The sequence below is a fragment of the Siphateles boraxobius genome, unplaced genomic scaffold, assembly GCF_051911475.1.
Source record: "Siphateles boraxobius isolate OS27281-9 unplaced genomic scaffold, OSU_SipBor_1 51, whole genome shotgun sequence".
NCBI lineage: Eukaryota > Metazoa > Chordata > Actinopteri > Cypriniformes > Leuciscidae > Siphateles > Siphateles boraxobius.
In genome coordinates this window covers 244,948-267,090 of record NW_027509153.1, presented here as the reverse complement: position 1 = coordinate 267,090, position 22,143 = coordinate 244,948, and the positions used below count along the sequence as shown (strand labels likewise).

The 22,143-nt window shown below is 45.5% G+C and overlaps 1 protein-coding gene across 1 annotated transcript in view; it reads right to left on the bottom strand.

Annotated features, from left to right (window-relative positions):
• The window catches only part of LOC143712784 (FGGY carbohydrate kinase domain-containing protein-like), a 328,185-nt gene extending 308,560 nt beyond the window's left edge, over window positions 1-19,625 (bottom strand). The window contains exons 1-5 of the mRNA XM_077204793.1: window positions 19,436-19,625; window positions 19,220-19,331; window positions 19,003-19,154; window positions 18,830-18,918; window positions 17,159-17,274 (exon numbers count right to left, since the gene is read on the bottom strand). Coding sequence (XP_077060908.1) covers window positions 17,159-17,274; window positions 18,830-18,918; window positions 19,003-19,154; window positions 19,220-19,331; window positions 19,436-19,615 — 649 coding nt within the window. The 5' untranslated portion in view covers window positions 19,616-19,625. The remainder of the gene's footprint in view (window positions 1-17,158; window positions 17,275-18,829; window positions 18,919-19,002; window positions 19,155-19,219; window positions 19,332-19,435) is intronic.
• Between the last annotated feature and the right edge of the window lie 2,518 nt (window positions 19,626-22,143).

Here is a 22,143-nt window from a genome sequence, read left to right as displayed (position 1 = left end):
CCCCATTTTGGGGGGCTATGAGCCGTAAGGGCGCGAAGCGCCCTCATTGGACGTGACGTCACGCACGAGGCTCAGTGGTAGGCTGCAGCAGTTGCCGCAGGGCAGCCAATGAGCACGCAAGATGGCCTGCTCTAAGTCTGCTGGCTGCTGTACTGCGTTGACAATAAATACAATATTAAGGATAATTTTTGGCTTCAATATCTCGAGCAAAGATGACTTTACCCATAGCGTAAGCTAGCTTACGCAATACTCGTTCCCTCTTCTAGAGAGAACCGAGGTAACTTTAGTAACCGAGTATCGTTTCAATGATCAAAGTTCCGATAAATTGATTTTTTTGTCTCCAAAAAGAAAGCGATTCTGAACCGAAATGAGTCGTCCTGTAATTCCAGTCTCACTTCCTGATATGGTAAAACCCACGGTATTGTTAATGTTCGCATCCCAGTGTATATCAAGAGCTGAGATTCAGATATGATAATGAGGGTTTGGTTTCAGACCAATCACAGCAGACTGGGCCATCTGACCAATCAGAGCAGAGCAGCTCTCAGAGAGGTGGGGTTTCGAGAGACTGAATCCTTGATCGAAGCATTTCAGACACAGAGAGAAAAAAGCTGATGCTGCAGTGGATATTATGAGGAAATTAAAGTGTTCCTGCTTATTCTTGTTGTTTACAGTAGAGGTCGACCGATAGTGGATTTTACAGATACAGATATTTAGGTTTGACCGTACATGCCGATAACCGATTATTCAACCAATATTTTTTTTTAGATGGATACTGGATTAAAAACAAACATAACACTCCAGTAAAACAGTGCTGAACTGAAATGTGCTAAATTAAACAAATATATAAATATAAATATATTAAAATGAGAAGTTCTACATAACTAACTATACAGAAAATAATTTAGACATTAAAATATTGCAGATATGTGTTTCTTTAGCTATTACCTAGAAACATAGCCTATATAAATTTCATAGGTAACACTTTGGAAGTCCCATTTGTTAACAAGGATGTATTAGCTAGCTTTCATGAACTATATGCATTATGCAATATATGTTTTACTGCATGTATTAATATTTGAGCAATACAATTGTACCTTGATCATTCATATTAGTTCATAGTACATTAACTAAGGTAATAACAGATAAAATAAAAATTAAAACTCAATTTAAAATGTATTAGTAAATGTTGAAATTAACAAACTAACAATTAATAATACTTATACAACATTTATTAACCTAAGTTCATGCTAAAAAATGTAATCTTATTGTAAAGTGTTACCATTTCATATAAATCCAAAGAGTCATGCTTATGTAGCATGTCTGGAACGGACTCTCCAACACAAATGACCACACGACTACTCAACAGTGAGATCCAATGTTTTTTTCCTTTTAATCTGTAAACAAAGAGATCATCAGTGGATCAACGGGGCTTTAGCTTCTCTCTCTCTCTCGTGTACACACAGTAATATTCACGGAGAGAAGCAACATCGCGTGTGCTCATGAGCCTCGCGCACAGGTAGACTGAAGCTATAACAGATCTTAAACAAAAATAAATAAATAAAACATGTAAATAAAATAATAAATCTAATACATTCACAATATTCCTTGTGATACATCTCATTAATACTCTTATTAATACACTACAATAGTGTATAGTACATCAATTTTATACTAAATTACATGACCATATGCATTAATTCAGGTATTTATATAATATAACATGCTATGATAAACAAATAATAAATTATAATATAATTTGTACACATAAATCCAAAAGAAAAGCTCAATGCGCATTTAACAGCATACCATGTGCAGGCCGCACCACGTGCGTCACGCACGAATCTATGAATCGGATTCGTTTCCCCTATAACACTCTTCATACAGTACATATTTATTAACAGTCAAGCAGATCTCTTTTCTTTCACAAAACAGAACTAATTAAACATACCTGTAAACAAAGAGATCATCAGTGGATCAACGGGGCTTTAGCTTCTCTCTCTCTCTCGTGTACACACTAAGCATAAAATACTAATCAGTTAGCACCATGATGAATTTCATAAAATCGTATTACTACACACGACTAACACACTCAAATGATAGAACACACTCAAATCACACTTATTGAGCAATAATTATGCCTTCAGACAATAAACATCATCATACCAGTAATATTCACGGAGAGAAGCAACATCGCGTGTGCTCATGAGCCTCGCGCACAGGTAGACTGAGGCTATTACAGACCGCACGAGGAGAAACCCCAGAAGTGTTCCACCGATGACGCTCCCTCCCCAACAAACACCCAAAGAAAAGTTCTGCTATTTTAACGTTATGTTCTCTTACTCATGAACAATAATCTGAACAAAATTTCGTGAGGTTCATTAATCCATTCTAAATACAAAATAAGAAAAACTTATAAACAGTGAATTACAGAAAATAATACAATGTAAAAAAAACAAGTCAAAGGTTAATTCACACCAGTTACATTATCCACCCTGAACTTCACAAATTTTGACTTATACAGGGATCGTATACACTGGAGCTATTTAGACCAACTGTTATCCAGAACATAGTGCAACAAAATGTTTCCCACTCACAGGGAAGGTGTGTACAGCAGGTTGATCAGGCCCACTGCAATCACCCGCAAAAGGTGCCTTAAACACCATTCATCTCAAATTAAACTTCATCTTGGATCTGGAACAACAAATGTGCTGAAATGCACTGACTCACAGAGACTTAACCTTACAACTTAAAGAAATCAATATTGTAGTCCAATGTAATGTTTTAATACAATACATTCTCATTTCAATAAAGATCTTACAACCCCACCAACTGGATTCAGTGTTCTGATAGATTGAGTCATGTTCTCTATCAATCTGTTGACAGGTTTCACCATCCTACCCACTCTGGTTCGAACTCTCATTTCTCCTTGACTAGGAGGTGGCTCAACAACTCTAGCAGGTGAAACACAACGGTCATCATGGAGAACCGCCTCAGAAAGCGAACTGCAAGAATCACAACTCAGTCCTTCATCTGGAATGACTACATTGCTGTTTTCTTTGGTACAATCATCTTTTGGCGACAACTGTTCCTGAACCAATGACTCAGGGACTACATCCAATGAAGCAGCACTATCAGATCTGCAGGACAACCTCTGCTGAGGATCTTCAGAAATTGTGGTTCTTTCCACCCAACTGGCAACTCGGTCAGGCACAGAACACATCTTAGATGCAGAACTAACGTCATCCAAGGATGCACTCCTGCTTCCAAGGACAGATTCACCACTATCCCCAGGTGATTCAGGACCTCCCAACTCGAGCGGCAAGAAGTTAGCTTGCAATAGCAAATTACGATGAACAGTTTTCTCCTGGCCCGTTTTGGTGTTACGAATGCGATAAATGTGGCACTGGGGGTTCAGCGCTACTACCCTATAGGGCGTGGACTCCCACCTGTCTGCTAATTTTCTCTTCCCACGTTCACCTTTGTTGGCCAGGAGAACTTGATCACCCAACTCAATGTTACAGCCCTTTGTCTTCCGGTTGTACAACTCGGTCTGACGTTGCTGACTGGCATCAATGTTCCTCTGAGCGACAGTCAGAGCCTCTTTCAAGTCGTCTTGCAACCTCTTCACATATTTGTCATAATCAACAACGTCACAGTCTCTCTCAACATTGCTAAACATCACATCCACGGGTAACTTCGGGATCCTACCAAACATTAAATAGAATGGAGCGTAGCCAGTGGACTCGTGCGCTGTACAATTGTATGCGAACGTTAGTGTCTGAAGCAACTGTGACCACTTTTCTTTAGACCTTGGCGGCAGTGCTCTGACCATGTTGCCCAAAGTTCTATTGAACCGTTCAACAAGGCCATTGCCCATCGGATGGTAAGCAGTTGTTCTGGACTTTTTCACTCCGGCAACCTGCAGCAATTCTCGGATCAGTTGGCTCTCAAAGTTTGCCCCCTGATCCGAGTGGATCCTATCAGGGAAGCCGTACACACAAAAATATCGGTCCCACAACTGTCGGGCTACCTGCTTTGCTGACTGGTCACGACATGGAAAGGCATGTGCCATACGGGAAAAATGATCAGTTACGACCAACACGTCCACATTACGGCCTTTGGAGCTTTCCGCGGTCCAAAAATCGATACATACTAGCTCCATTGGGCTTGACGTTTTAACGCTCTCTAGCGGGGCTCTGCCTTCAGGTTCGAGCGTTTTACTGACAACACAGCGCTTGCAACACTTAACGTACCTACGAACGTCGCGTTCCAACCCAACCCAAAAAAACCTTTGTCTTGCCAGGTGCATAGTTCTACCTTGGCCCTGGTGCCCTGCTTCATCGTGGACGCCCGTCATCACCTGCGTGATCAAAGAGGATGGAACAACGAACTGTAACCGTTTCTTTCCTGCAAGGTTGTCTTTGCTTACGCGATACAGTACGCCATCAAGTACCTTCAACTTGTCCCATTGCTTTAAGACTCTGAGCACCTTATACGTCTCTCCAGAACGCTCACGACGTGAGGCTCTCTTGCCCCTATTGACGTAAAACAGGACCCTGGACAGACAAGGATCATTCTGTTGTCGGTCTCGAAGTTCATCTAACGAGAAGACTGGTAACGGGCATTGCCCAGGAGGTGACAGCTGCTGAGTGTCTTGTGCGATCCAGGAGATTGCCCTCGATTCAACTCCTGCTGCCCAGTCACTGTGACCCTCTAATACTGCAGAAACCTCAGCACTGGAGAGAGGACAACACCAAGGAGTTACATAAGGAGGACCTTCGATGCTCTGGGCACCAGCACTAAGCCTGAATGCATCCTGTACTCTGTCTTTCTCAAACTGCTCCGCTTCCTCGAGCAATGCACCATAAGGCTCATTCAACAGCCTCTGACTGACCCGGTTATGGACAAATGGTTGACGACTTAAAGCATCGGCCACTACGTTCTTGCTGCCAGGTATGTACTTAATGCTGAAATGATAAGGTGCCAACTTGGAAACCCATCTCTGCTCACACACGTCGAGTTTAGGCTTTGTGAGGATGTAAGTCAATGGATTATTGTCTGTCCAAACAACAAATTCATGCCCTTTCAGCCAATGGCTGAATTTGTCGCAGACAGACCATTTCAAAGCCAAAAACTCTAAGCGGTGAGCAGGATACCTTGCCTGAGCGCGCGAAAGGGCTTTGCTAGCGAAAGCAATCGGCCGAGCCCTAGTCTCACCCTCTGCGATCTGCGACAACACAGCGCCCACCCCATCCATGGACGCGTCAGTGGACAAAATAAATGGGCGACTAAAATCTGGATGTGTCAGAACCACGGAATTTATCAGAGCGGCTTTTAGCTGCTGGAAGGCCCTACTGTGCTCCTCTTTCCAGTCACCAGAACTCAACTTCCTGAACACAGCAGTACCTTTCTCAGAAGGCTTCTTGCCCCTTGGCGAGGCCGTCAAGGAAAACAGGGGTTTCGCGATGGTGGAGCAATTTTGGATGAACCTCTGGTAATACAACACCATTCCAAGGAATGATTTAATCTTCCTTTGGGATGGTGTTACCCCATCCTCCATCATCAAATCAGCCTCTGTCACTGCTCCTATAACGCTAACCTTATCTGGGTCGGTCGCTACTCCTGAACCGTCAATAATGTGCCCCAAAAACCGCACACACCGCCGGAGGAAATGGCATTTTTTAGGGGCTAACTTTAACCCGTGCTCTCTGAGCCTACTGAACACCATATCGAGTCTCTTGATTGCCTCACCCTCATCTGGCGCGTATACAAGCAGGTCATCCAGATAGCAGAGCAATGTCAAGAAATTTTGATCACCAAAGATATTTGTCATCAGGCGCATGAAGCTAGCGGGGCTATTGCACAACCCTTGCGGTAAGCGATTAAACTCGTAAAGACCCATCGGTGTTGTAAAGGCCGTAAGATTTTTGTCTTCCTCCGCCATTGCGACATTATAAAAGCCGGAAGTGAGATCCATCGCGCTAAAGATCACGTTTCCGCCCAAAGCCGCTAAGCAGTCTGCTTGATGCGGTAAGGGGTGAGCGTCCTTGATGGTCCGGGCATTAAGCCAGCGGTAATCAACACAAACACGAAGATCACCGCTTTTCTTCCATACTAGGACCAGCGGGGACGCCCACTCACTACATGACTTTCGGATTATCTCTTGCTCTTCCATCTCAGAGAGCACTCTTCTCAATTCCTGATACTGAGCTGGAGGAACGCGCCGGTATGGAAGTCTGAACGGGCGGTTATCTGATAGGTGAATCCTATGGACAAACTCTTTGGCTTTACCACAATCTAGCTTGTGTTTAGAGAACACATCTTGATATCCCTGAATCAACTGCAAAAGCTGCTCTTTCCAGTACGGAGTTACTTCGCAAGATTCGATATCAAGGTCACTAAGACCAAGCTTCCGCATTGCACTGTGAAAATCAAAGGGAGAACTACCCGTATCCGCACCAGAGGAGACAGACTGGCTCTGAACACTCACAGCCTCTCCATTACCATACTTAGGTTGCACGTCCAGGTCTTCGACCGCTAAAACAGGAGATACATCGGCTATTTTAGCATTCCGCCTCAAAGTGACCGGCTTACTGGATGGGTTGATCACCTTAACCGGCACCCATCTGTCACCAGGTAATGTGGCTATAACACGCCCGACTAAAACACCTTTCTGATGAGGTTGTGCCTTAGACGGCTCAACTAACACAGTACTGCCCACAGAAACAGTCGAACTTGCTGGGAGTCTGCCCCACACAAGGTGCTCGTGTTGAGGCAAAAGTGTAACAGCCTGAGTGAGCTTAACAGTACCAACAACGGTTGGGATACTACCACCCTCCCATCTGTTATGCCCAGACAACATACTCAAAAAACGCTGAATCTCTGGTTCCCCTGTAGAATTTGGCTGATTCATGACACGCCAATAACTTTGAGATCCCTTAAGTTGACTGAGAACGTACTTGATCACATTAGTACCAATAATTAACTGGTCTTTTTGCCCTGGTACGACCAAGGTAGGCACCATAACCGAATGTCCATACACATGCAACTTTAGCTGATGGATGCACTTGGGCTTGACCCGAACACCACCACAACCGACAAGCAAGACATCAGTTGGGGGCTGAACAGGCTCAAGGATCCCGCATGCATCCAACAACTTGCGCTCAGTTTCCTCATTAATAGTACATGCCATAGAACCGGTGTCTAACAGGCCTTGACAAGTGACCGTATCATTCACCAACACATCGGTATAAAACAAACTGTCAGCTTTTTCCAGCTTCGCAATGTCCTGGAACAAAATGATACTGCCACTTGACTCAACCTGACAATGGTTGCTGTAGATGACCATTGGATCGTCTTCACTGATGAGAGGCTGACTTTCAACACTCACATTGCCCCCTCCCCAATGTGAGTGATCTAGTTTCCCTGATCGTCACCAGTCTGGGCCACAGCTCGGCCAGCAACATTGCGACACTCCCTACGTTGATGTCCTATTTCTAGGCAAGCGAGACATCTTTTTTCTCTCATACAGTGGGAGCGAGTCGAGTGAGATCTGTCTCCACAGACCTCACATGAAGTGGACCGATACCACTGTGATGTTCGGGGACGTGGTTCTGAAGCAGGTAGGGTCGTGCGCTCCAGCACCCTTTCTAACATTTTCAGCACACGCTCTAAAGTGCCCAATTCTGCGGATTCACCTGTTTTAGGGTGCAGGCCTACAGTATGTGTTGCAGAGGTTACACCCATACTTTCACTTCCCACTGCTACCTGAGTGCTGACAGCTTTTTCAGCTACATTAGCCTGATTTACTGCAAATACGGGCATCGACGGAACCGGCTTCCGGGACCTAAAGTCTCTCTCATACTCGTCGATGGCCTCTTGGACCTCCTCAGCTGACCACTTACTTATGGGCTTGCACCTAAAGACATTGGAAAGATCAAGATTGGGACAGTTCCTGATAAACATAATTGCAATCTCCGAGCTCATATTCTCCATTATGCCACCACATCTTTGCAGGTGAGCGTTTGCTAGCTCTGCTGCCTCGTTCAACCTGACCCAATAGTCAACAGGGTGCTCGTTAGGCTTTGGCTGCGTCGCATAAAAATCTGCTAACGGCTGACACGAGCCAGGGCTCTCGCTAAAATAGCGCCGCAGTACCTCATAGACAACTTCAGGACAAAGTATTGCAGCCGGGCTACTTTTCAGCTTGACCTTAACAATGCTCTTTGCGCGGCCACAGAGATGATTCAGTATTTCTTCCACACTGTTGGCTTTGTCGCAACCCTTTTTGGAAAAATACCCCTCCATCTGTTCAATCCACTCAAGAATGGTGCACTTATCACTACCATCCCCTCTGAACATTTGCGGTTCTTTAATGTCAGCTTTGACTATGAGATTTAACTTGGACAGATCAAGACTCTGAGACAGAGGCATTGTCCTAGAAGGCTGCTGCTCAGACAATGAAGTGAAATCAGGCAATACTGGAGTTTGGTTTGTTAACAACCGTGTGACAATGGAGTCACCTATCTGGCTTCCAAGCTCACCAATGAGGTCACGTAGTTGCTGTGTAACATTGTCACAACCAGCATTGGTAGGTGTGGAAGATTCTGGTTTACCTGGCTCGTTGTAAGGTGCATTCGGAACGATCACTGAATCATAGACCAACACGCGTGGTTTACCGACTTTAGGCTCACTTATCTCCAATAACCCTCGACCCCTGCCAATGTATGGCGTCAATAGGTCTTCATTCCATCCCCCTTCAGCCATATTAGAAATGGAAAATGACAACAATGAAAATCATAAACAAAAATTAACTTTAAAATTGTAGTACGCTTTTCCAAGCGAAGAAGAAAAGGAAAATAAATAAATAAAATAAACGCAACAGTCCAATGAGGGTGTGCGTGGTGTGTGAAGCGAGAGTTCAGTACTATCAATGTCCAGACACTACCACCAAAACGTCAACGATGAAGATTCTTTGGTTGTCGATTTCAGAAGCGTTGTGATCCCGCGTTGTCGAACCCCAGCGATCAGCCGCAGCAACCCCGGTTCGAATCCGGGTCACGGCACCAAATTATGTAGCATGTCTGGAACGGACTCTCCAACACAAATGACCACACGACTACTCAACAGTGAGATCCAATGTTTTTTCCTTTTAATCTGTAAACAAAGAGATCATCAGTGGATCAACGGGGCTTTAGCTTCTCTCTCTCTCTCGTGTACACACAGTAATATTCACGGAGAGAAGCAACATCGCGTGTGCTCATGAGCCTCGCGCACAGGTAGACTGAAGCTATAACAGATCTTAAACAAAAATAAATAAATAAAACATGTAAATAAAATAATAAATCTAATACATTCACAATATTCCTTGTGATACATCTCATTAATACTCTTATTAATACACTACAATAGTGTATAGTACATCAATTTTATACTAAATTACATGACCATATGCATTAATTCAGGTATTTATATAATATAACATGCTATGATAAACAAATAATAAATTATAATATAATTTGTACACATAAATCCAAAAGAAAAGCTCAATGCGCATTTAACAGCATACCATGTGCAGGCCGCACCACGTGCGTCACGCACGAATCTATGAATCGGATTCGTTTCCCCTATAACACTCTTCATACAGTACATATTTATTAACAGTCAAGCAGATCTCTTTTCTTTCACAAAACAGAACTAATTAAACATACCTGTAAACAAAGAGATCATCAGTGGATCAACGGGGCTTTAGCTTCTCTCTCTCTCTCGTGTACACACTAAGCATAAAATACTAATCAGTTAGCACCATGATGAATTTCATAAAATCGTATTACTACACACGACTAACACACTCAAATGATAGAACACACTCAAATCACACTTATTGAGCAATAATTATGCCTTCAGACAATAAACATCATCATACCAGTAATATTCACGGAGAGAAGCAACATCGCGTGTGCTCATGAGCCTCGCGCACAGGTAGACTGAGGCTATTACAGACCGCACGAGGAGAAACCCCAGAAGTGTTCCACCGATGACGCTCCCTCCCCAACAAACACCCAAAGAAAAGTTCTGCTATTTTAACGTTATGTTCTCTTACTCATGAACAATAATCTGAACAAAATTTCGTGAGGTTCATTAATCCATTCTAAATACAAAATAAGAAAAACTTATAAACAGTGAATTACAGAAAATAATACAATGTAAAAAAAACAAGTCAAAGGTTAATTCACACCAGTTACACTTAAAGATGGCCATATTTTAAATATCTGCAAAGGCCAGAGCATTAAAATTACATAAATGTAGACCTATATTACATGTATAGTCTCTTTGCTTCTATTTTAGAACACATGATGATTGTTTAATCAAAATAACAATATGTGTTGTAGTGATAAAAATATAAAGACCTGATCTATTTAGGAGTGAAGCGGGTTGTCGAAGGTCACACACTCAAACAGAAGTGGAGTGACACCGTATTTAACGCAGTGTAAATGCGCTCATTATGGCCTTGGTTACACTGTCAGTGAAATGAGACCAAGTTCAGATTTTTTGCTCATATGTGACACAGATCGGATGTGTTATAAGACTGTGTAAACAGGGAAAAAACGCATGCATTCGGATATTTCGAGAATCTGTTTCAGGCCTCGTTCATATGTGGAATTAAATCAGATATAAATCATATATGTGCCAATGCGACTGTCATGTAAAAGGCAGGATTTTCTGAGGCATTACGTCTCCGCGGTTTAATGACGAGAGACAACCCCGACACGCATCTGCGAAGGGACGGATGGTGTCGTCATAGGAGAGGAATGTGGACACACGATGACACAACATATCAAAAGTTGGCTAGCTCATCCTAACATTTCGGACCCACTGCTTCTCGTTAAAGCCCGCCACAATCTCATGAAAGTGCATATCTATACCACTAATTTTATTTCTCGTGCCATTTACACCAAAAATAGTTTTTGAGTGCATATGATATAAATGAATGAGGCATTTATATAGCGCTTCCAAACAATGGTAATTTCAATAATATGTTATTTATGGTGTGTAATACGCACGCACTCCACACCCCTAATCCTACCCAAGGGGTTTACAGTGCGTATTATGCACGCAAAACTATTTTTGGCGTATAAATGGCGCGAGAAATAAAATTAGTTACGCACTTTCATGAGATCGTGTTGTATGTTCCCAGCAGTCCCGAGATCTCTCGCACACAATAACTGAAGCACATGCGCTGCTGCAATGATGGCCCTTTTCGTCGTCCTCCGCCTCACAATCATGCTGATGTTTGGCGAACTTCGCATATATCGCAGAGCTAGCATCAAGCATATTTCGCATTCGTCCATCTGTGCAAGAACCAACTTTAAGCATGCGCGATGTTTCAGATAGTATGTCAAATCGGAAATGGGTCACAATTGAAAAAGACGTGTAAACGGACAGTCAAATAAATTGGATATAGGCAACAAATCAGAATTGGGTATCAAGACCTGCAGTGTAAACGAGGCCATGACACAGTTCCCTTACGAAGGGAACTCAACGATGCGTCCATCGACGCCATGGGAACGCCCCCAGCGTGACTGCGTCTGAAGCATCTATGTCAACTAGTCCAATGGAAAGAATGAGCGTCACGGGCGGGTGACGTCATGACCAGGATATGATAAAAGCACATCCGGTGCAAACCGGCATTAGCTTCTGTTGCCTCAGCAAGCGATCTGTGTCAAACTGTCTGTTATATTTACTGTTGTCTGTCTGATATATATATATTTATGGAAACTAAACAATTGCACAACTCTGTGTTCTCCCTGCTCGCGCTATTTAACGAGTAGGGACACACACGAGCTTTGTGTGATGTGTTTGGGAGTAGAGCATGCGGTATCAGCCTCCGAGGGGGCTGATTGCCAACATTGTGAGAAGCTTTCGCTTCGCATGCTCCGCTCCCGCCTGTCACTTTTCGAGGAAAGTGGCCGGGCTCGCAATTCTCAGGGTGACAGGTCCCGCGTCTGCCGAGGCAGCGCGGAGAATGCATTCCTGTGGATCGCGAATAGGATCTCTTTACGGGGTTGGAGACGGGTCCGCGGATCTTATCTCCTCCCTTTCCACGAGGGATCCAGTGCTCTCTCGCCGGTCTCGGAAGCCCGCGCTGCGGTCTCTTCCGCCCGGGGAGAGAGAGAAATCAATGCTTCAGTGCTCTACCTCCGAGGAGGTAGATGTGCTGGGCATTGAAAGTGACACAATCATGGGGGAAGTGAATTTGCCATCTCTTTCCCCAGCGTATGAGAAATATATATAGCCTATATATATATATATGATAGTTTATATATTATATATAAAATAAAGTGAATATATATAAAAAATATATATAAAAAATAATAAGCTGGTGGAAGTGTTTACTAAGGCTGTAGATAAATTAAATATTTATGGCCAGCAGAAATAAGGGGGCACTCGTCCTAAAAATAAAATAAATTAAACGAGTTTCCTTCCCTCTATTTTTCCCACCTCCATCACGGGGCCTTCCATTTTTCCCGATCTGCACAGCGAGCTGTCTAGATCATGGAAAAAGCCTTACTCCTCTTGTCTTTTAGCCCCCACATTCATGTATATTCAGATATTTGGGGGTTAAGAGGGTATGGCTATGGGGCAATACCCCGGGTAGAACAGACGCTTGCGAGCTATCTGTCTCCCGGTTCAGTATCGTACCTGAAGGCGTCGGCTTCTCTCACTAAACCATTAAAGAAAACTATTTTTTAATCTAGTGGGAAAAGCATATATGGCAGTGGGTCTAGCATGGGCCTGCTTGCACACCATAGCAGTGCTACAAGCATATCAGGCTGACCTGCTGCGGTATTTGGACAGAAGTGAGGGAGTTTGGCCCGATGGGGTTTGAGAACTCCGTCGGGCCACAGATTTATCTCTCAGGGATGGCAGCCCTTGTGGTCACTGAGAGACACCTCTGGCTCAATTTGATGGGAATCATAGAGAAAGATACAAGATAATCTCTCCCTCGCTATGTCCAACCCCCTGGGGCTGCTGGGCGTGAGCAGCTCCAGCCGTCTAGTTTCTCATACACAACACAGCAGCCAAAGCCTTCAAAGCAGAAGCCGGATCCGAGGACCGTTCTTCACGCTGAGAAGGCTGCGGCTCAAAAGAAAAGGTCTGGCGCCACCGGCGTCAGACCGGTGAGGGCAGCCCCAACCGGGGTGGAATGGTGTACACCTCATTATACGGTGCCCTTTCCATCTCGGTGCCCTCAGGGGACCGTTCTGCCAACCCCGCCACCCTTGGTGCTTCGGGGCGCAGCGGTCTCCAGCGAGCTTCTGGCGCAGCGTCAACTCGACATTGCGTCGGAATGCGCCCTCTGAGGGGGGTTCGAAAACAGTCAGTTCGGGTGGCTCCTGCCAGTATGCTTCAGGTCCCCGAACTGGCTGTCTTTATTACACCAGAGGCCAGCCTCGAGGGGCTGGTTCCCTTGGTAGATTTTCTGGCAGCGCGGAAGCTACTGCCAAATATATCTCTATGGGTCCTGCAGTTAGTAGTAAGAGGCAGATTTGGTTCTCGTCCTCCAGGCTACAACGGGGTGTTGCTCACGTTAGTGCATTCCGAGCAGGCTCTGGTAATGGAGCAAGAGGTAAAGGCCCTGTTAGCAAAGAAAGCTATAGAGCAGGTGTACTCACCCGACATTGCGTCGGGTCTTTACAGTCGTTATCTCATTGTTCCAAAAAAGGATGGAGAGCTGCGTCACATACTAGATCTTCGTCTGTTGGAGTGTTTGGTGCTGGAACTCAAGTCCAAAATGCTGACACTCAAACAGATCGTGACTCAAATCAGATCCGAGGACTGGTTTGTCACGATAGATCTAAAAGACGCATACTTCCATATCTCCATCCTCCCTCAGCACAGGAGGTTCCTGAGGTTTTCTTTGGGGCAAAGAACACCAGTATCAGGCACTTCCTTTCGGTCTAGCTCTATCACCCCGCACATTCACGAAGCGTGTAGACGCAGCTCTGGCCCCGCCAGGCTGCAGTGCATATGCATTCTGAATTGCATAGATGACTGGCTGATTCTAGCGGAATCAGAACAGTTAGCGGTTCGGCACCGAGGTGTCGTTCTCGCTCCTATGCAGATGTTGGGGTTGAGGCTCAATGCCAAGAAGAGTGTGCTTTCTCCAGTACAGAGAACCACTTTCCTTGGTGTGGTATGGGATTCAGTGACGATGCGGGCCACTCTGTCGCCCGTTCGTGTAGCTGCTATCCTAACAGCCACAAAAGAGCTGAGGCTAGGCCAGTCACGCACTGTAAAACAGTTAGAGAGACTGTTGGGTCTTGTGACAGCAGCGTTCAACGGGATAACTTTTGGCCTGCTGTACATGAGACCTTTACAGTGGTGGCTCAGGACCAGAGGGTTCTCCCCGAGGGGAAACCCACTTCGTATGATCAAGATCACGCGGCGGTGTCTCCGCACCTTGGTTATATGGAGGAAACACTGGTTCTTAACCCAGGGTCCGGTTTTGGGAGCTCTTTGCCATCGAGTTGTGATCTCGACAGATGCTTCCCTCACCGGCTGGGGAGCGGTATTGGAAGGCCGCTCAGCTCAGGGCTTGTGGAGGAGTCATCATCTCTCTTGGCACATGAATTGCCTAGAGATGATGGTCGTCTTCAATGCGTTGAGACATCTCCTCCCAGACCTGAGGGGCCATCATGTGTTGTTCTGGAACAGTGACTGTTAGGCCTCAGGGCAGCAGCGTCCAATGTGATACCCTTTGACCTGCTGTACGTGAGACCTTTACAGAGGTGGCTCAGGACCAGAGGGTTCTCCCTGAGGGGAAACCCACTCCTTACGATCAAGATCACGCGGCAGTATCCCCGCGCCTTGGTTATATGGAGGAAACTCTGGTTCTTGACCCACAGACAACACGTTGGTGGCCTCTTATTTTGGTCCCTCAAGAAATTACGCTGTCTGAGGGCAGTGTATATTCCGGGGGGGGGCAGAATATTGGAGCAGACACCCTGTCGAGGCAGGGGCTGAGGCCAGGGGACTCCACCCCGAGGCGGTGGAGCAAATATGGGAGTTTTACGGCCAGGCAGAAGTGGATTTGTTCTCGTCTCAGCATACGACGCACTGTCCACTCTGGTTATCCCTCACTCAACCAGTCCCCTCGGGGCTGGATGCTATGGTGCAGACGTGGCCGAGGCTACGTCTGTACGCATTTCCCTCCGTTGCTCTGCTCCCAGGAGTTCTGGAGTGAATCCGCCAGGATGGAATAAGCCTATTTAGTAGCACCACCCTGGCAGAGCTGAATTTGGTTTGCGGACCTAATTTTTCTCCTCGACGGACCTCCCTTGGAGGTCCCGATCAGGAGAGACCTTCTGTCTCAGGCAGGGGATGCAATATTGCACCCCCGGCAGGGGATTTGGGAACTGTGGGTTTGGCCTCTGAGGGGGCCCAACTCATAGAGAGTGGTCTCTCAACCGAGGTTGTTTAGACCATTCTAAGCTCCAGAGCTCCCGCTACGAGGAAACTATATTCACTATTTCGAGAGTTTTTCACTTCTTGGTGTTACCAGCGTCAGTGGGATCCGGTTAACTGTTCAGTAAACACAGTATTCGAGTTTCTGCAAGAACGCTTTGTATCAGGTCTATGTCCTTCCACGCTTAAGGTATAATATGTGTGGCGGCCATTGCGGCTTTCCACGCCCTGGTGGGTAGTACATTTTTGGGTCGAGACCCCCTGATCACTCGTTTCCTTCGTGGCACTTTGAGGCTGAGGCATGCAATTTGCACTAAGGTGCTGGCTTGGGACCTTGCAATAGTTCTAGAAGGCCTATCTGGGGCTCCCTCCGAGCCCTTAGATTTGGTCTCAGAGAAGTTCCTTTCTTTTAAGACTATTTTCTGCTAGCTATTTCGTCCCTATAAGAGTCAGACCTTCAGGCCCTTTCGGTCCCCACCTGCCTTGAGTGCACCGGGATGGCCAAGGCAATCTTACCCGAAACATGGATATGTTCCAAAGGTGCCTACCATTATTCCGAGGCCTATTGTGCTGCAGGTTTCTGTCCTCCCCCATTTTTCGGACCAGGAAAAGCTGAACCTCTTGTGCCAGTGCGAGCACTGGACACTTATGTTCATCGGACTTCTCTGTCGAGAAAATCCAACCTATTGAGCATATAGATAGTCGAGACTATTCTTCTTGCTTGTGAGTCTTCTGGCCAACCATTTGGTGGTCAGGGCTCATTCCACTAGGAGTATGGCTTCTAAGCGTATTATCTGGAGTTCTGTCCAAGACGTTTGTGATGCGGCGGGCTGGTCCTCACCGCTCACATTCATGAGGTTTTACAGCTTGGACCTGGATGCTGCCCCAGGTTCTCAGGTGCTTAGTGCTTAGTTACAACAGACTGACACTCAGGTACTTGGAATTCTGGCGCTTTGGGTATTCTCGTTCCCATGGCGTCGATGGACGCATCGTTGAGTTCCCTTCGTAAGGGAACGTCTCAGGTTACTATTGTAACCATAGTTCCCTGAGAACAGGGAACGAGACGATGCGTCACCCTGCCATACTTCCTGCATCCCTGTGATCGGCTTGCTTCGGCAATTTTCGAAGCTAATGCCGGTTTGCACCGGATGTGCTTTTATCATATCCTGGTCATGACGTCACCCGCCCGTGACGCTCATTCTTTCCATTGGACTAGTTGACATAGATGCTTCAGACGCAGTCACGCTGGGGGCGTTCCCATGGCGTCGATGGACGCATCGTCTCGTTCCCTGTTCTCAGGGAACTATGGTTACAATAGTAACCTGAGACGTTTTCTCTTCATTTCAAAGAGCCGTGGATGAGCGAGCGCTGCATTAGCACTCAGCTGGTGTGGCGTATCATACCTAACCCTCCTGCGTGTGCGTCTATGAGTGAAGCGGCCACAGCCGTTCCCGGTCTCAGGCCCTGATCTGCAGCCGCCTCTGCGGTCAGTCCTTGTCCTACAGGAGTCCCAGGAATACAAGTCTGCTCACCTGCACACACACACACACACACACACACACACACACACACACACACACACAGACACACACACACACACACACACACACACACACACACACACACACACACTATCAGTCAACACGACCGGCTGAACACACACAGACACCTGAGCTTTACTCTCTCCCACCGATTTTACAATAGCAGTTTTCCATCAGGTCCTCCAAGCCGATGGCGCTCCAGAAGGTGTCGTCCCAGCCTTCAGACGGAGAATACGTCCACTTACAGACAAGAGTACAGAGAGACCTGCATCAGGAGAGCAAGACATGCTGTGTGGATCACTGCTTGAGCACCTGGCCCTTTGCCCCTTGGTGCCCAAAGAGCCCTTTTGTCAAGGCAAAATTTCCTATCCTTTTTTTGTAATTAAAGGCCCTTTTGTGGATGCCTGCCCAATCTAACTATTAGTAAAATTAATGAATAATAATTTAGCCGTAAATAAAATGACCCACATGATGACCTTTCACCTGACGAACTCACCCGGATGACACGCCGCACGCGCATTTTTTAATATCGCGCGCACTACCAGAGGATATCTTCAACTCCTCGGCTGCTGGTGTATCATTCTCAGCAAAGTGATTTTGAGGTTTGTTTACTTATTATTGTTATTATTTTACTAGAACGACGTGAAGAGATGTTGTTTATATTGCTGTGTGTAGCCTGCATAAGTAACGTTAGCTTGCTGTTTGAGGGAGAAAAGTTTTAAGAGTGTCGAGGGGCCCGGTCTTTTTATGTCATTTGACTAAAAACTATTCATACTTTGAACTACTATTATTATTATTACAGTATTTATTTAAAAAATGTCGAGAACCTTAAAAATAATTATCACATTACTGGTAAGGCTTACCATATTTATATTTAAGGCTTTTCTTATTTTTTTCTACCTGCAGGTCTTGGTGTGCAGCAGCTTCTGTGAGCATCTCCCTCACAGCAAAGGCAGCAAACTCACTTAAGGACTTCAGTAAGAATTTACCAGAACAGGCATATCTATATATTTATATCGCTGTGGGCCTCTAGTCAGTCAACGTAGTGTGATTGCGTAGATCTACGTCACACATAGGCTCACTATTGGCCGACGCTGGTCATGTGGGTGATGCGTGTGACATTCAACAACAGAAGCTTACGCTGTTACACTAGTTAACTGACTCGAGGCCCACAGAGAAGGAAATTAATAGTTGAAATAAAGTCGTTATTTTTGTTTGTTTTTGCGCACTAAAAGTATTCTCATCGTTTGATAAACTTAAGATTGAGCCACTGTAGTCACTTGGACTATTTTAACGATGTCTTTAATAACTTTTCGGGGAACAAGTTTCAATCCCTTAGAAGCCTATGGAGGAGTGATCCAGCTCTCAGATTTCATCAAAAATATCTTAATTCGTGTTCTGAAAATGAACGAATGTCTTACGGGGTTGGAACGAGGGAGAGTAAATCCTGACAGAATTTACATTTTTTGGGTGAACTATCCCTTTAAACAGGTTTTAGTGTTTTCTTCTTCCCTCATATTTGAAATATATAAAATATTTGTGACATAACTGTATATTTGTTTGTGTTCTTTGTGCAAAAAAGCTAAGTGAACCTCAAGGAACATATTAAAATCTTTTGTAAAAATCTGCTTTAAAGATTTGACTTGGCTAAAGTGGTTGAAGTGATGGATCTGATTTAAAGAAGTAATTTCATATACATTACTGTAGTCAATTACATATATTGAGCTGCATCAGCAGTTTTGTAGATCTACAACCCTAAAGTTGTTTTATCACAGAATGAATGTCGTCTATGAAACAGTTGTGCGGATCCTGCATCTCACCTGCATAAGGACCCTGTAGCTTTCCAGGATAGAAAGTCTGGAAGGTCAAAGAAATGTGCCGCGTCTTTCCAACAGGTTTCCTGCAGATTCTAACCGCAAAAGAAGAAACAAGCGTCTGAAACACAAGTGTTTATAGTTCTCTCGCTCTTCCTCAGGATCCCAGCGCTCCTCACCTCTTTGAGCCACAGTAGTTTGGGCGGCTGCATTTCGGGCGACATCACCCCGCCGACCCCCTGAAGCACTCTGTGTTTGGTGTGTGTGATCCGAGCGGCTTGTTCTGCGGCCCGGTGGTCCATCCACATCACCACGTTCCTCTCTCGGACGCCTGCAAGTAACACTGGGTCAGAGCGCTGGCTCACGCTCTCCGCACGAGTGATGAACACGCCTCACCTGTGTGATTGACAGCCACGGGCTGGAAGTGCCGATCCAGAGCCACCAGTGAACAGGTGGCATCAAACCCGAGCCCTCGAACACACGTCACGTCAATGTCCTGAGTCACTCTCTGAAAATAAACGCAAACAGCCGTTTGACCAACACAACTCCAACAGAGTCCTAGACAATGATGATGCACAGTTTATGTGCCTGCCGGACAGATGGTCGACCCACCTTCACGGCCCGGCAGCACTTGCTCCAGATATCAGCTGACGACTGCTCATAATGCTCCGCACGCGGCTCCCAGATGACAACGGGCTCCTCTGCTGTGTGCTTGACCTGACCGTCCGGAGTGACCAGAGCCGCTCGCACACTGGCAGTGCCCACATCCACCGCCACATAATACCTGCTCATCTCACTGGACACCTGCGGAAACACACACACACACACGTCTGCTAAGCACCCTCAAACACAAGCAAGAGCACCCTCAGTTGATACTGTAATAATACATTGTATTTGGATAGCAGATTTTGGCCCGAACCCAGAGTAATCCCAGGTTTGGGATAGGACAACTAAGTGAGGAGATGGGGTGGTGGATGGACGCTGGAAAACTGTCATATAACAGCGGTAAAAGCTACTGTATGTATACCTCCTTATGTTAATTGAGTTGCCTGGATGACTCCCATGACAATTACTAGGTTAATTATCTGAAAGTGCTTCTCCCGAACTCTGTTAATAAAACATCATTTCACGAGTTCACACTTACATATAGGGGTGTGACAGTTATTATATAACCGTGAGACCGACAGTTATAGTTAAACACCGTCATTAGAGCTCTATAACCGCCAAAACCGTGTTATTTAAATTATTTTTACAAACATGTTTTGTTTGTAATGTAATGTTTGTAATTCAGAATGTTTAAATACTAATATCAGCTTACGAGGGAAACGGAGACGGAGTTAAGTGATGCTTGGCCGGAGACTGCTGCAGGAGATGATTCGAGAGAGGTCTGTGCCACTTTACCGATCAGAGCGCGCGCTGACACGGAGTAAAGCCTTGTTTATACTCGACGTGTCCGCACGAGCGCGAGTCTCGGTTGACTGCGTGCGCACCTCTCCAAACAGACGAGGCGTTTATACTTGACACGCTCGCCGTTGTGCTATTCTGTGAAACGACAGGGGGCGACTTGGAGTAATTCTCCTCTAAACCACCAGGAATCAGCAGTGAAGAAGTAGCTTGCCGGTTATTAATTGCTGAAATTCATATGAAAAGAGTAAACCTTAATTTCATCAGCAGGGCTTACTTCTGCTATTGTAGGCTTATTTTGTAAATGTAAGCAGTTACTTTAGACAAGTGCAAACTGGGTGCTTAATGCAAATGTGTTCCTATTCACAAAATGCAAATGTCTCTGTGTATAGAAGGATCATAAACATGCTGGTACAGACGTACCAGTTCGGCCAGATTCGGCTCAAAGTCGTTCATCTTCGGATGCGGCGCAGAGCAAGATGTTACAAAAAGTGCCGTGCACACCGCCAGGCGAAATGGGGTCTTGCGCACCCAAACGCACACGACCGCCCACACCGCAATGACGTCATTTTTGCCGCGCGCACCTTCGCGCTCTAGCGGACGCGTCGGGTATAAACAAGCCTTTAGGTGTTTGGTTATTACTTCGCTCGACCGGGAGGGGTCGCGCTGCATCCGACGGGAGCCTGCAGCTCACAACATCGGAAGAGCGATAATTATAGGGTAAAGAAACAACCAACCAAATTAAAAAGTCATTTTTTTATTCCATTTACACCTATCATAGTCCTCAAGTATCTCTGGTTATTTTAACGTCTATTTTTAATCAGTAATTATGTTCAGGATAGGGTACACATTTTCTAAGAGCTATTTCCTTGTTGTGGATTAAAGTCCTTGTCTCTTCACACGTGTGTTTGTGTGTGTGTGTGTGTGTGTGTGTGTGTGTGTGTGTGTGTGTGTGTGTGTGTGTGTGTGTGTGTGTGTATTTATGTATTATGCACATTTTATTATTGTTCTTCTGTCTTTTACAACTGTTTTAACTATTGTTCTAGTGTAGCGATGTTTCAGACAGTTGTAATTGTATAACTGGAGTGACAAACAACTTGAATGTGAGGCTACATGGTAAATTCAAACTATCCAAGCATGACTTAGGCCCCATCCACACTACTACGTTTTAGTTTAGAAACGGAGACCTTTTGCTACGTTTGCACCTCCCGTCCACACTAAAACGGCAAAAACGAAGACCTAAAACGGAGAAGTTTAGAAACGCTGCCGACCCCGTTTTGCGTTTTGAATCTCCGGAGGGCGTTTTAGTGAAGACGGGTCAAAACGGAGGACTTTAGAAACGATGACGCAGAGGCTCACGCTCGGCTCTCTGATTGGATGTCATACAACGGAAGAAAACGCACAACAACAGCCTGGACTACCAGTTACGTTAGAGCAAGTAAATTCTGCATTTCACAATGCTATAACTGCCTACATGCACCGGAGGCAAGCTATTATTCCAGCGACCTGTGACAGTTCCCGTGTGCAGCGGCGGTATCGACCATACATGGAGCGTCGGTCATGGGTTAAGCTGGGACGAACCAGCACATGGTGGGATAATTTTATCAATGAAGTTGTGGTTCCTGAGGAATGGTGCGAAAACTCTTGAATGTCCAGATCGGCACTTAACAACCTCAGAGAAATCTGAGGAATAATCAATCCGTTTCCTGTTTACACCGGCACGCGCATGCCCATTGTAGGTGAATGGTCACGTGATCCGCGTTTTCAGTCGTTTTAATGTGGAAGGAGATCAGTTCTAATACGCAGCTCAAACGCTGGTGTGGACGGAGATCGTCTTCGTTTTAATTCTCCGTTTCTAAACTAAAACGCAGTAGTGTGGATGGGGCCTTAGCCTACCAACCTGTGCAGGAGGAGCT